The sequence below is a fragment of the Dendropsophus ebraccatus genome, chromosome 6 (genome assembly GCF_027789765.1).
Source record: "Dendropsophus ebraccatus isolate aDenEbr1 chromosome 6, aDenEbr1.pat, whole genome shotgun sequence".
NCBI lineage: Eukaryota > Metazoa > Chordata > Amphibia > Anura > Hylidae > Dendropsophus > Dendropsophus ebraccatus.
Genome location: NC_091459.1, coordinates 104,811,665 through 104,826,577, shown reverse-complemented (window position 1 = coordinate 104,826,577; position 14,913 = coordinate 104,811,665). Strand labels below are relative to the sequence as shown.

Genomic DNA, 14,913 nt, shown 5'->3' with positions numbered 1-14,913 from the left:
TTGGCTAATGGTACTAAGAAGCCCCTATACGTGGCTATATAGTAATGTTTAAGGGCACGTATATTTTGATATAATAATTATGTTATGTTTAATGGAATATACAGTTATATGAATTAGTGATTTCCCTATGGCTTCCATTATACAAGAAGCTGATGGTTCCCATTTCCCATCCATATACCTTTTAATGAATTGGCAGGAAACATTACCTAGGATAACGGCCATACTACTAGTGTCTATTCACGATGAATAATCCTCCTTGTGTAACACATGATGTGGTCACCTTATTGCTGCATAGTCATTTAGAAACCACAGCAGATCCCTCCCAGGTCTGATTTCAGTCCCCAGAAGAGATTCAAAGTACGCCGCGCTCTCAGACACCTCTTTTTAGAATCTCCAAATTGAGCAGATTGGTGCTGAATAAATGGAGCGTTGTTCCTTGTAAACAGACTTGAGAACAACTTCTGTGCAATATGTTGGTCTGTGTGAAGCATAAACACGTAGCACTGAGGAATCTGGTGTCAAGAATCACGGCTGTATACAAAGACACTCAGCCCCCTCATCCACCGAGCCTGAGGGGGTCATACTATTAGGGAAGTTATTCATTGGTGTTGGTTAAGTTTAAAAATGACATATGAGATAGCTGGGGAAATATAAATAAAGCAATTTTATAGTATACATGTGATTTTACACTTTTCTGTCTCCCATCTTATACTAAAAGTATCACCTACATACTAAAACATGTTTTGCCTAATTTGTGTCAGTTTTTTTACATTTAGTACATTTTTATAGGGTCGTCCATCTTGCCTGAGCTGCTGTTAACAGCATTTAGAGAGATGCTTTACAACATAGAAATTGTGGAGGGAATCGTATTGACTTCTATGGAAGAGTTTTAGGCATGCTCTTTGACCTATGCAGTGGTCATTGTGCAGGCAGGGGAGAAGTGGAGCTGTGAAATATTGTGTTGCTAATGGCTTGATCCCATGACAAGAAGAAAACCACTGAAAATCTTTCTCTACAGAGCAGGCAATATGAGCTTATTATTAGGCTTAGTGGCAAGACTAAAAACTGCAGAATTTCAGAATTGTTTTACTATATAGATATAATAATTCTTTATAAATGTGCTTCAAGAGAAACTGTCATCACTATCATGCTGCCTGAGCCGCAAGTCATTCTGGTATTACAACACTTTGTGTGGCTGTGCGCCAGAATAAGGAGAAGTGCAGGAACTTTGAGAGATGAGTATTTGCATGTCTAACCTGGGAATTGGATCTTTGGAATAGTCTGGTCTGGGGTCTTTATTTAGAGGGAATATAGCCTGCAGTTTGTATCAAGGGGATGCCTGGGGTCTATTTTAATATAGGGGCTCGGGAGGGTCTTTATTTATTTAGGTGGTCTTGCACTATTTGGTATATTTAAATATGTATTACCAGCTCTAAGGCTGGGACTTCTGGCTATAATAAGAATATAAAAATACAGTCATAATATGCCTGTGTGAAACCAGCCTAAAAGGGCCATATAGTCAGACTACTGTTATAGGGGGAGCTTAACCCTACATTCAGGGTAGTGTCACACGTACCGGATCCGCAGCGGATTTCACGCTGCATTTTTTAGCGAAATCCACTGTGGATCCGGCTATAGTGAAGTTCTATGGGGTCCTATACCCGGCCCCTTTAACCCCCGGCTGCCCGCAACCCTGGCCTGGAGCATACATTACCTACTCGGAGCCGTGGCTATGTAAAGTTCCCGGCAGTGCACGGCAGCACTGATTGGCTGATGAGGAGCGAGGGGAGCCGGGAACTTCACACAGCTGCAGCACCGAGCAGGTAATGTATGCTGCGGGCCAGGGTTGCGGGCGGCCGGGGGTTAAAGGGGCCGGGTCACATATCTGCAGCGTGAAATCCGCTGCGGATCCAGTATGTGTGAAGCTACCCTTACTGAGCTATTACACTGGGCGATTATCGTGCAGCAAGGGCTACACGGACATCGTTAGCAATTTAGTGTAAAATAAGCGGCTGTGGTCTGTCACTACAGAACGAAGCAGAGCTGCACTTAGCGTGGAGGGTCCCTGAAGCTCCAGTTGGTGTCTTAATTTTTTCTTTACTTCCTGGTTTGGGCTTTTCCATGATGCACTTTGTCTCCTATGATGCCTAACTGACTCTGTAAAACTGTTAGATGGCTTACCTCTTGCTCAGCCAATCAGAGCTGAGCAACTGGAGTCATCTGACAAATGGAGGCTGGCTTAACAGGGTTTAGACCCGCCTCCCTTTTGATGATGTCATTGTCACAAAATGGCTGCCACAGAGCAGCCTGGGATCAACAGTCATTAGGTAAGAATGAGTTTACTTCTCTTCCTGGTGGTGGGTTCAGGGGGGGGGGAGTTAGGGAAGGGGGGCAGATAGGTGATTGAAGCATATTACAAAGTTATATAACTTTGTAATGTGTTTCAATTACTGGGAAAAAGCTTTTCGCTGGAGTACCCCTTTAATATTTATTATTTTACACTATAATCATCAGCCATCGGCCACTCAATGCTATTACACGTAGCAATGTGCTGTCGGCACCCGATGATTTTTGGTCTGAACTAGGGATGGTCCCAACATGCCGAGGTTCGGGTTCGTACAAACCCGGACTCTCGACAATGATTCCTGCTGTCTTAAACCTCCGTGGAGCGGGTGGATACAGCGGGAGGACTGCCTGGAAAACCGGGATACAGCCACAGCCATAGGCTGTATCCCAGTTTTCCAGGCCATCCTCCCGCTTTATCCACCCGCTCCACGGAGGTTTAAGACAGCGGGAATCATTGCCGAGAGTCCGGGTTTGTACGAACCCGAACCTCGGCAGGTTCGGACCATCCCTAGTCTGAAACGATCAGCCAATGATCGATCCATTGGCTGATCGTTCTTTTTATTACACGGAGCGATAATCGGCTGTAACGGCCTGATTCGGACAATTATCGCTCCGTGTGATAGGGCTCTAAGGCTATGTTCACCTGGATAGGGGTCCAGATTCTGTTTTAAATTCCAAATAAATTCCAATCACTAGTTTTTTGTCTGGTAGAGTCCAGTAAAATGACAGATATCATGATAAAAACCTGACAGGCCCCATTAAAGTCAATAGGGTCCATCAGGCACTGTTGGTGTCTGCCATGTAGCAGATCTACCAGTTCAGTTCAAGAGTGGAGCACATAAATAAATTTAAAAAAGGCTGTAAAAAACAAACAGCTGCTGTATGCCCTGCAGGAAGTGGTGGATTCTTTCTAGTCTATCATGGGGCACTTTGCTTCCACCTCTGTCTGTGACAAGAACTTTCCAAATCAGGAAAGGTTTTACCACTGCTCTGGACAGTTCCTGTTATGGACAGAAGTGGCAGCAGAGAGCACTGTGTCAGACTGGAAAGAATACACCACTTTCTGCAGGACATACAGCAGCTGATAAGTAAAGGCTGGAGATTTTAAAATAGAAGTAAATTACAATTCTTTCTGACACCAGTTAATTTGAAAGAAAAAAAAACATTTTCAGTACTGGAGTGAATTACCAGGACCAACACCATTACTTTCCTTGCACCAAATCTAAAATGAGCCTATATGCCTATGAATCTAAAAGACTAATTTCTTTAGAATATCTGTAACCATGGTGACGACTGTTGCCTGCTTATAGTTTCCATGACTACAGATGTTACTAAGGAAGATTGATTATTCACCACAATTCTGGTAGTAACATTGTGGGAGATTTATGAAAATTAGAGCATCTGAGTGGCTGATCCACATCAACCATGTACAGATCTGCTTCCTATAAAGATTTTATATAAATAGCATTGGTGCCATATGTGACTTTATCCCATGTCCAGGTATAGAAATAGAAATACAGCTAATTAATTTTTCTCCAATAAAAAAAACATCTCTCTTGGCCGAGCCCAGTGCACGTGTGTATGGCGGACTTTGACTGAGCAAACTGCTCCAAATACCTGGCGAGCCACAGTCTATAAAAGGAAGTTTCAGAGGATATATAAGGAAAATAAGGCACCTTACAAACTGTTCTCAGATACTATTTGCTACTCTTTATTTTGTTAGTACATTAAAGGGACTCTATCAGCTTTATATCAGGTATCAAAGCAGCTGTGCTGAGCTTCAGCATGCATGCCTCCTATCTCCACCACCCATCCCTGCTCTGCACAAATGATGTACAGGGCTCAGTACTGAAAGCCAACCAGGCAGAGGTGGGGGAGGGGGGAGGTATGCATGCTGCAGCCCCTTTGACACTGATTTCATAATATAGCCGTGAGCTATAAGACAGGTGTAATTTGTTTGTAATTTTTAACAGATTCACTTTCAGCAAAACATGCTAATTCTGAGCTTACGCTATTACAATTCCACACACGTGTCTAGGGCTCTGTTCACATCTATGGGGTGGTGTGGATTCAACATAAATCCTTTAGCAAATTACAGTATAATATATGTAGATAAATGTAGCAGAAATTGTAGAAGAATGAGCATGCATACCCATACAGATTTTTACTATATCTCCCAACACTTCAAGCTGTAGTAATTGTAAAGAACTGAAAATGTCACCATGTTTGGACCCAGCCATAAAAATCGTTATAAGGTGCATTCTTTGTGTGATTAATAACATAATAACATCTGTATGTTAAATAGTATAAAAGGGTATTCTGATTTGTATTGTTTTACTAACAATGTGCTCAACTTTGGGGGAAAGCATAAAAATACTCTATATTTAGTATCCTTCCCCCACAACATCATTCTCCTAGATCCAGACAGACCCTGTGCATTGCCCCTGCCCCCCAAGAGTTTGTTCCCATACAGTGTAGGACTGGGGTACCTTGGGCCCACCTGGGAATATTTGATTCTAGGGGCCCACCCTACATACACCAGATATACCCAGCGCCAAACCTTTCACATTACTATAGCGACGTTGCACGGTGCTGTGTATGTGACGTGCTGTTAGTAACTGGTCAGACACTCTATGCCAGGGATGGGGAACCTTCGGCCTTTCAGCTGTTGCAAAACTACAATTCCCATCATGCCCGGACAGCCGAAGGCTGTCCAGGCATGATGGGAGTTGTAGTTTTGCAACAGCTGGAAGGCCGGAGGTTTCCCATCCCTGTTCTAGTGTATAGGAGCTGTCCAGGCATGATGGGAGTTGTAGTTTAGCAACTGCTGGAGGGTTGAAGGTTCCCCATCCCTGCTCTATGCAAACAGCACAGATGTCCACTTAAGTTTCTTGAAAGGTGAAGTCCCATGAAACTAACTGGGGGATTATATGTCATCCTGAAGCTTCTAAACCTTCTGCTCAGGGGCCCACCAATGGGTAGGGCCCCACCGGGGGATTCCCCTGATCCCCTGTGGGCCAGTCCAAGCCTGTTCCCATAGCATTAAAAATAAGCTAAAAAATATATTTGCTGCTTTTTGAGGTTTTTGGACTTGCATTTGAAGTACATTTTGTTAAGTGTTGTTTTGTTTTATTTGTTTTTGTTTTTTAGAAAAAATCTTAATACAATACACCCAGAATACACATCAATAACGTACTTTTTTTTCTTTTTTTTACACATTTATTTCAAATCGGCAATGTAAAAAAAAAACACACACAGTGTGCACCACTGTGATTTGTGGGCATTTTACACCTGTATTGGTATGCAGAATACATATGTATTCTGCCGCATAATGCACATAAAAAGAAATGTTAAAATGTGCTCTTTATTCCTAGCAGACCGTGCTTGAGATAAGATAAGCGCCAGGCCATAGACACGAGGAGGAGCTGACTGGTAAGGCCCTATTCCACCAACAGATCTGACGACCCAGGAATGGATTTGAAAAGAGGAGAAATCCAGTCTTTCCTTTATTACCTGTTTTCTGTTTATAGTCTGTTCCTGGGTTTGGCTACAAATCTTTGGCAGATAATCTGTCGTCAGATCTGTTGGTGGAATAGGGCCATTAGACTTGTGATGAGTGTCCAGGGACTGAGGAGCTATGAAGCATCCAGCATAACATTATTATGACTTGTAATGCTCGGAAGCATCATTATCCGACGCTGTTTAATCACTGTCTGCTTACTAATAGATTCACAGCTTATTTGTTTCCCACGGAAAGCGATCTGACAGATTAAACAACTCAATTCTCTTGGAAAAAATGAAGGAAGAATCTGCCTCCATAGTAATCACCCTGAACAAACGCAATGAGCTCTGCTGCAACATACACAATGGCCGGACGTGATCGAGTGCCTGCTTCGATTTGCTGACATTATTAGATGAATGACAATTTCAGTAATGATCTTCAGCAACCCTGGGCAACTCATCTCAGGAGGAATATCAATTAGAGATGAGTGAACCGGGTCCGGGTTCGAGTCCATCCGAACCCGAACGTTCGGCATTTGATTAGCGGGGGCTGCTGAACTTGGATAAAGCTCTAAGGTTGTCTGGAAAACATGGATACAGCCAATGACTATATCCATATTTTCCACATAGCCTTAGGGCTTTATCCAAGTTCAGCAGCATCTGCTAATCAAATGCCAAAAGTTCGGGTTCGGATCGGCTCGAGCATGCTCAAGGTTCGCTCATCTCTAAAAGCAATGCTTCGGAATAGTACTGATATCTTGGAGAAGAGTTCATGCTGATGCTTCTCCCTGTAACCTCTGTATAGACATTGATGGGTAAATAAATAGCCACTACCTAGCTATCTCATTATTACACCCCCTCCCCATCATCCGCGGAAGCAGCCCAATAATAACATACAGGACAAGGCAATGTAAAAAGAATTCTTATAGGTATCCATTGAAATTGTTGTATACTGGCTTCTACAGCCTCTTGTTGTGTCCCAAGTCTATCAGGAGGCTTTGTGGATTAACAAAAACAATATGTAAAAAAAACAAGCACACATGCAACCAATATATTGCCACATAATGTCAAGTATTACTTTTACAATGCCTAAAAAAAAAATAATCCAGTGTCAGTGCATCCCTATGAGAATACATACTTGATATCCTGCTGCGTGTATGTAAGTTAACCCCCGGCAGCCGGAGCAGCGCACTGATTAGCTGGACGGGACCAGCAGATGCCGGGAACCCCCGAAGCAAGCCGGAGCAGGGAGGAGGTGATGGATGCTCCGGCCGCCAGGGTATGTATTCCCATAGGGATGCACTGACACTGGATCTGGTGTGTGTAAAGGCACCCTAAATGAGTTATCCACCAATTTATTTTTATTTTTTTTCAGATCAACTGGTTTCAGAATGTTATATAGATTTATAATTCACTTCTATTTAAAATCTCAAGTCTTCCCATACTTATTAGCTGCTGTATGTCCTTCAGGAAGAGTTGTTTCATTTACATTCAGACACAGTGCTCTCTGCTGCCATCTCTGGCCGTGACAGGAACTGAACTGTCCAGAGCAGGAAAGGTTTTCTATGGGAATTTGCTGTTGCTCTGGACAGTTCCTGTCTTAGACAGAGATGTCAGCACTGTGCAGTGTGCAGGACATACAGCAGCTGATAAGTATGGGAAGATTTGAGATATTTAAATAGAAGTAAATTACATTTCTATATAACTTTCTGACACCAGTTGATCTAAAAGAAAAAGATTTTCACTGGATTCCTTCTTTAAAGGGAAACGGTCAGCTGATATGATTCCCAGCTGAGCATACCAGCCATGACTGCAGCAGTAGCTTTACATCTGGGAAAAGTCACGGCTTCCTGCCTGTTAGCGGCAGACCACTAACAGGTCTCTCTGTCTGTCAATCATCTCCGCACTGCGCACTGACAGACAGGGTGCCATGACTAGTCACGGCTGACTCTTCGCCCAGATGACTAGTTGCTTCCCCTTTCCTGGCCTCACGCGCCGGAATAAAACAACTTTTTCCCTGCCGCAGACGTGGCTGCTAGCCTCGGGGAACTGCACAGTAGATCTATACAATTGTGCTGGTTGGTTCACTTTAAGGCAATCTGTGCAAAGGCTTTTTTACTCAGACCAATTATCAGGCAAATGGCTGAGTAAGGCCACATTCACACACCCATAGTGCAGTCCGTGGCAGTGGACCCGTGGGCGCGGACTGCACTACTGAATGTGCATCCATTCACACATCTTTACCCCAGCGGTGCGTGCCGCAAGAAAACGGTCGGCATTACAACATGTCCATTTTTTTGCGGCACGGATCATGGCCCTGTATACACGTACGGACGTGTCAACGGGGCCATTGGATAACATTGATTTCATGTTCTGCGGGCACGCAATTGCGGACAGAACAACGGATATGTGAATTAAGCCTAAAAGGGCCGTCAGTGAGCCAATGAATAAGCGAACAATCCCACATCAGCTGATTAGATATTTTGTGCAGCCATTTGAATTATTGCTATTGGCTGCACATCGCCCTGTGGAACGGTCCCCATATACTTCATACTCCTTGAACTTCTAGCAGTGTGTTTGGCCGTCAATATAAAGTATGTGGGGCTCTCCTGACACTCCACTGACAGATGATCTCAGTGCTGATAGGGGTCGGGTGTGATGGAAACTTACTGCCCAACCCCTTTATTCTCTGAGAAATAAGCCACTGCCAGAGCAGTCTGGCTGCGGATTACCCCTCCCCTTGCCGACAGTTATTGACGGTTTATATCTACATTAAGTCTTGGTACAACCACACCATTTACACTCCCTATGGTTATGCCCTGTTTAATGTGTCACTGTCATTATAGAAGAATGACAAGTTTTGATTAGTCCGGGTCTGAGTGCTCATACCCGTCCCCATTGTCAGAATGAGCGGAGAGAGAACCGCACTGCAGAGTGTCTGCTTCCCGCTCTGCGTCAGCATAATCAGTCGGGCTCCATAGACTTAAATATAGTTCTATTTGAATTTATAGGTTTTAGGTGCTTTCTGTTAATATTCCCAAACACTACTCATACTGTATATCTTCTCCTATTCTGTCTGTGTTATGATCAGCTACACACAATTCAGATTCCAGCCGCTCCCTGGTATAAATGGCAGGTTCTCATGCGTCATGGCAGCAGAGTTACGGATAACAGCCCTATAATGATCACCTAGCTGACTGTTATTTCAACTATTTCAATTAGATAAGATAGATAGTAGATAGGACAGGATAAAGCTTCATGTTCTTGACTGACTGAGCACCAGGCATGGGTGTAGTGACTGAATGCTGGCATCACCAGTGCATTCCAGCCTCCATTTAGCAACTAGAAGGATATGTACATGTCATAACACTATTGCACCGAGTATAACAAAACTTGTCATGTTCTTGGCCTGTATATCAAGATAATTAATAGGAAAGAATTATTTACTCATTCCATGGCTAATATCACTAAACATTGCTTCTATAGACTCTGTAAAGATACATTCACTTTTTCTGATTTTCCCCAATTGTCCAGGTGCCGAGTAGGATCCATAGTTTTCTTCATAGAGAAGTTCCTGCTACACAAATAGAATGTCCAATGTACACAAAGTATAATGAATGCGTTCTCAGGGAAGGAACTACCCTTCCTTCTAGATTTCCAGGATATAATGGTACAACATGGCTGATAAAGAGTGTAAATACATAAGAAAAAAGCATCAACATATGATTGTGTGGTAAAGTTTTCCTTTGGTATCACACTTCACCTGATGATGTTATTACTGGGGGTTGTGTCAGCTCAGCCAAAGGTGTTAGTGTCATGACGCCATTGCTTGATGTTGGTACCTGCTTGTTTTGTGTGGCTGTGTTTCCCAAATGGTCTGTGACCTGCTGAGTTGTAGAGCTGGGTTGGGCTCTTGTCACGGTAGTCCTGAGTGGCAACTGTCCCACCTGGACTATCGGTACCACCACCCACAAACAGGGGAAAAATGTGCGGTTGGTGTGTATGGGTGCTGGTGTGAGTCCCAGTGATAATAAAAATTAAACAGCTTTACTGTCAAGTTCTTCAGTAGTACAATACACTTTTGCTGAATGAATAAGTCTTCGACACAGACTCTTAGTGCTGGACTTTGTTGTGCTTAAGGAGGTGCTTGAGAAGTAGAGTGGAAGAGAGATAGCTGTAGCGGTGCTTGAAGAGTAGAGGAGTTTGTTAGAGGAGCCCCAACTCAATGTAGCTGTGCCCCAGCTATGTTTATCTTGGTGTAGCTAAGTGTCCGGGGGTGTTCCAGTTACCTGCACTGTGAGATAGGATACGTAGAGCTTCTTTATGGTAGCTTTGTCCTATCCAGGCTAGTTCCTCTTGTGTTCAGGATACTGCCCAGCGCTTTGTAGACGTGTTCTCGGCATGGGTTAGGGTGTTGCTTGATTTCTCCCTTTAAAAGTGCTTAGCACTGCATGCTAAATGTAGTAGTAGTAAACAAAGTACTGTTGGTCTCTTGCTGCATCTATACACTCGAGGTGTCTAGACTAGACTGCTCACTTTCTCCCACACATAGCCCCTAAAGGAGGAGTTAGCTGAGTGTGTAGAGAACAGGGATAGGTTGAGAGAGAGAGAGCACTTCCTATAGGTTAGCACCCAATGCGGACTTCAGCTGTGCAACACATACAAATATAAAATACTGACATCTAGTGGCGAAACTGTAGAATACCTCATCACCACTTTTAACCTGGAGTGAGATTCTAGAGATATTTATTGTGCCTATGTCCATGACGCTTGCCGTAATGCATCACTTAAAAAAGCTTAGACAAGATGGCTGCCCCTATTTATATAGCTTCTGCTCTAGATTGCCTTGCAAAGAGGGGATAACCCATTAACATGTACACAGCTATCTAACAAGGGTAAACTGGTTGTACAAGTTCTTTCCAGAATCAATGCCCCCTCTTCTCCAAAGGCTGTGTCTGGCATTGTACCACCCCCTTTAATTTCTACCACGTGTTCCATGGCTACAGTAACGTCAGATAAAGAGCCTACATAAAGAATAAACTGGTTGACCGAAAACAGCCGATAAAAGCTTTTGTTCAAGAACATTTCTGTTAACATTTGTGCCTGTGTGACTCTTTTCTTGGCAGAATATTCTGACAAAGGTGGAGGAGGGGTCAGAGCGGGAGACCTCCGCACTACAAGCACACCGGGAGCTGGAGAAAGTAAGGACCGCACTGTACCATAGAAATACTGTGGAGCATATTTTCTGAACACAATTTATAAAAGCTTCAGACTCAACATCTTGAGATGTAATCGGTGACTCATAAGAAAAAATAGCTCCTAATGGTGAACGGGTGTTATAAATAGAGCTGCTGAAATAATAGGTCACTACTTGGGCCAAAAAGGAACCCAGAAGTGAAGTGGCCGCAGATTGTATTGGAACAATGGCAGCTGATTTGTGCCTTTTAAATAAGAGCATTGATTTTTATTTCCCAGCTTTCATGGTTATTATTCTTTGCTAATATTATTAGAAAACCTGTATCATTAATGCACACGATTAGAGGGGGCTTACAATGTCTCCAGCCCCCTGACCAACTGGCAGTCACAGCAATGTCAGTGTCACAGTGCTTTGCAGTGAGAAGTTCCCGGTATTTTTTGTGCAAAAGTCGCTTTTGTCTTGTAGCTGGTGCGGGCATGTAATGATGGAGTCAGGAAGATGAGCCGTACCGAGCAACTCATCAGCATAGAGAAGACACTTGAATTTAAGATCAAGGTTTGTAAGTTTCTCATATTATTTTGCTTCAACATTTTGTCCTGTATATATCTAATTGAGAACCAGGTAAAACTGTCTTGTCTGATTTACTTATCATTCAGTAGTCACAGAGCATGCCTAGAAAACTCTCCTATAGTAGTAAGATCCCATGCAAGATCAGGCAATATGGCTGCCCCCATAATAATGTAGATTGCTGCAGTTGCTGTAGAATGGTCAGGAGTGCTGCTGTACAGGGAACAACTCAGAAGGGGATGGAGTATTTCACCATCACTGTGTCCCATTCATTCTCATAATTGAGGTCAGATCCTTCCTAGATCATAAAGTGCGATGGGAATATCCTTTTACCTCACAACCCTGTTTGGGGCTATCTTCCCACACAGTATTTTTGCTCAGTATTTTGCAACCAAAACCAGGAGTGGATTGAAAACACAGACAGCCATCCGCTCAATTTTCACAGTGTGTAAACATAGCCTTTCTGTGTTTCCAATCCACTCCTGGTTTTGGTTGCAAAATACTGAGCAAAAATACTGTGTGGGAACATGGCCTGGAATTTTATATGTAACCATATTGTGTGTCTTAACTTCATAGAACTAGATATAAAACTTCAGAATATGAGATTTGTCTACGTGTCAGAAGAGGTGAACTTAAAGGAGAAGTCCGGCGAAAATAATTTTTTTATATGTTATTACTGATGGAAAGTTATACAATTTTCTAATGTACATTAATTATGGGAAATGCTCCTATACTGCTATTTCCCTTAATTTAGTGTACCAGGAAGTGTTAGAATTCTCTCAGAAGCAGTGACGTCACGACGAAAGGTGTAATTCCTACGGAGTGTCCAGCAGGGGGCGCACTATATATAGAAGTCAATGAGTACCATTGACTTCTATATATAGTGCGCCCCTGCTGGACACTCCATTGGAATTACAATGGATGTGTATGTAATGTAATATACAGTGTTTTTGATTGAATACATTTATGAAATACTTTGGGGAGCAAGTGTCCTTGCTCCCCAAAGTATTCCATAAATGTAAGCAATCAGTACATCACAGTAAGCCCGCCGCCCGCCGCTACCGAACGCCCGCCACTGCCGCCGCTGTGGACTACTCTCAACTACTACTCTCCCCACCTGCTCATAGCATGTGCAGGTGATGGGAGAGTAGTAGCCGGGTTATATGGCTGAGATCGCCGCCGTGATGCCGCGCAGGGGGGGAGCCGCTCATCACTGCAGCTATCATCCCCCTCCGCTCCCCCTCCTGCTGCTTCCCACTCTATGTGATAGCTGACTTCCTGCCCGGCCGCCGGCATGTGTGAACGGAGAGCGGCGGCCGGGCGGGGAGTCAGCTATCACATAGAGTGGGAAGCAGCAGGAGGGGGAGCGGAGGGGGATGATAGCTGCAGTGATGAGCGGCTCCCCCTGCGCGGCATCGCGGCGGCGATCTCAGCCATATAACCCGGCTACTACTCTCCCATCACCTGCACATGCTATGAGCAGGTGGGGAGAGTAGTAGTTGAGAGTAGTCCACAGCGGCGGCAGCGGCGGGCGTTCGGTAGCGGCGGGCTTACTGTGATGTACTGATTGCTTACATTTATGGAATACTTTGGGGAGCAAGGACACTTGCTCCCCAAAGTATTTCATAAATGTATTCAATCAAAAACACTGTATATTACATTACATACACATCCATTGTAATTCCAATGGAGTGTCCAGCAGGGGCGCACTATATATAGAAGTCAATGGTACTCATTGACTTCTATATATAGTGCGCCCCCTGCTGGACACTCCGTAGGAATTACACCTTTCGTCGTGACGTCACTGCTTCTGAGAGAATTCTAACACTTCCTGGTACACTAAATTAAGGGAAATAGCAGTATAGGAGCATTTCCCATAATTAATGTACATTAGAAAATTGTATAACTTTCCATCAGTAATAACATATAAAAAAATTATTTTCGCCGGACTTCTCCTTTAAGGATTTATTTAAAAAAAAAATACAGCTGCAATTTGATAAATATGGCTATAATTATCCAATTACGATTTTACTAAGGCTGGGTTCACACACAGTATATTTGAGGCTGTATTTGTGAGGCTGTATAGCAACCAAAACCAGGAGTGGAGTGAAAACACAGAAAGGATCTGTTCACATAATGTTGTAATTGAGTGGATGGCCGTCATTTAATGGCAAATTTTTGCTGTTATTTTAAAACAACGGCTGTTATATTGAAATAATGGCAGTTACTTACTGTTATATGGCGGCCATCCACTCAATTTCAACATTGTGTGAACAGAGCCTTTCTGTGTTTTCAATCCACTCCTGGTTTTGGTTGCTATGAGGACCTGACTTGAGGACCAAATACAGCCTGAAATATACGTAGTGTGAACCCAGCCTACGTAGTCTTAAAATGAGGGGTGGCCAATAAGATGGCTAAAAAAAGATGTAGTGTGTACATAGCCTATATCTGATATGGGCATTTACTGTCATCTTTAGTACCACATACACTTGGATTGCTTTATCCATGTATCCAAATTTTTTACGATGCTCTAATAATTTTTTCTTCTGTTTCCTGACAGTCTGTGCCAATCATCTCTCACTCACGTTGGTTGTTAAAGCAGGGAGAACTGCAGCAGATGTCTGGGCCGCGCACTTCACGCACACTCCGCACTAAAAAACTATTTCGCTCTGTATATCTCTTCCTTTTCAATGATCTACTGCTCCTATGTAAACGTCAGCCTGGGTGAGTACAGCATGGTGGAGGCAAGTCCGACTAAACGGAGAACAGGGTCAGGAAATCTTGGTGACTACAAGTTTAGAACCATATGTTTCACATTTCAGGGACCGGTATCAGGTATTTGATGTGGCGGCACGGGGCCTCCTGCGTGTAGAGGAGCTTGAAGACCAAGGACAGTCCCTGGCTAATGTCTTCATCCTGAAACTGTTGGAAAATGCACATGAAAGGGAATTTACTTACATGTTAAAGGCTGTATCTCAGTGAGTACATTGCTTACACTTACAGACAGACTCTATGATCTGCTGTCACTGTTTTTTCTTTTCTATTACCAATACTACAAACCAATGGCTGCCTTCTTCATGTTACTTTACCACGATTTAATTTGGTGTAGACATTCTGCTTAAAATGACTGATGATCTACAACGTATATTTCCACATTCAGGTCTTGACAGTGTCACTACGGGAAATAGCAGGTAATAGCAGAGCCACGTCTTCACTGTGTGCTTAGCTGTTTCTGGTGCTGTAAATAGCTTTACTGGATACTGTACCTGATACTCTACAGCAGTGCTTCTCAATTCCAGTCC

At 43.3% G+C, this 14,913-nt stretch overlaps 1 protein-coding gene across 2 annotated transcripts in view; it reads left to right on the top strand.

Moving 5' to 3' along the window:
* NGEF (neuronal guanine nucleotide exchange factor) overlaps window positions 1–14,913 on the top strand; it is a 112,020-nt gene that overhangs the window by 85,298 nt on the left and 11,809 nt on the right. For both annotated transcript variants that reach the window (XM_069975515.1, XM_069975516.1), the window contains 4 exons: window positions 10,974–11,048; window positions 11,510–11,599; window positions 14,172–14,335; window positions 14,434–14,589. In XM_069975515.1, the coding sequence (XP_069831616.1) occupies window positions 10,974–11,048; window positions 11,510–11,599; window positions 14,172–14,335; window positions 14,434–14,589 (485 nt within the window). The remainder of the gene's footprint in view (window positions 1–10,973; window positions 11,049–11,509; window positions 11,600–14,171; window positions 14,336–14,433; window positions 14,590–14,913) is intronic.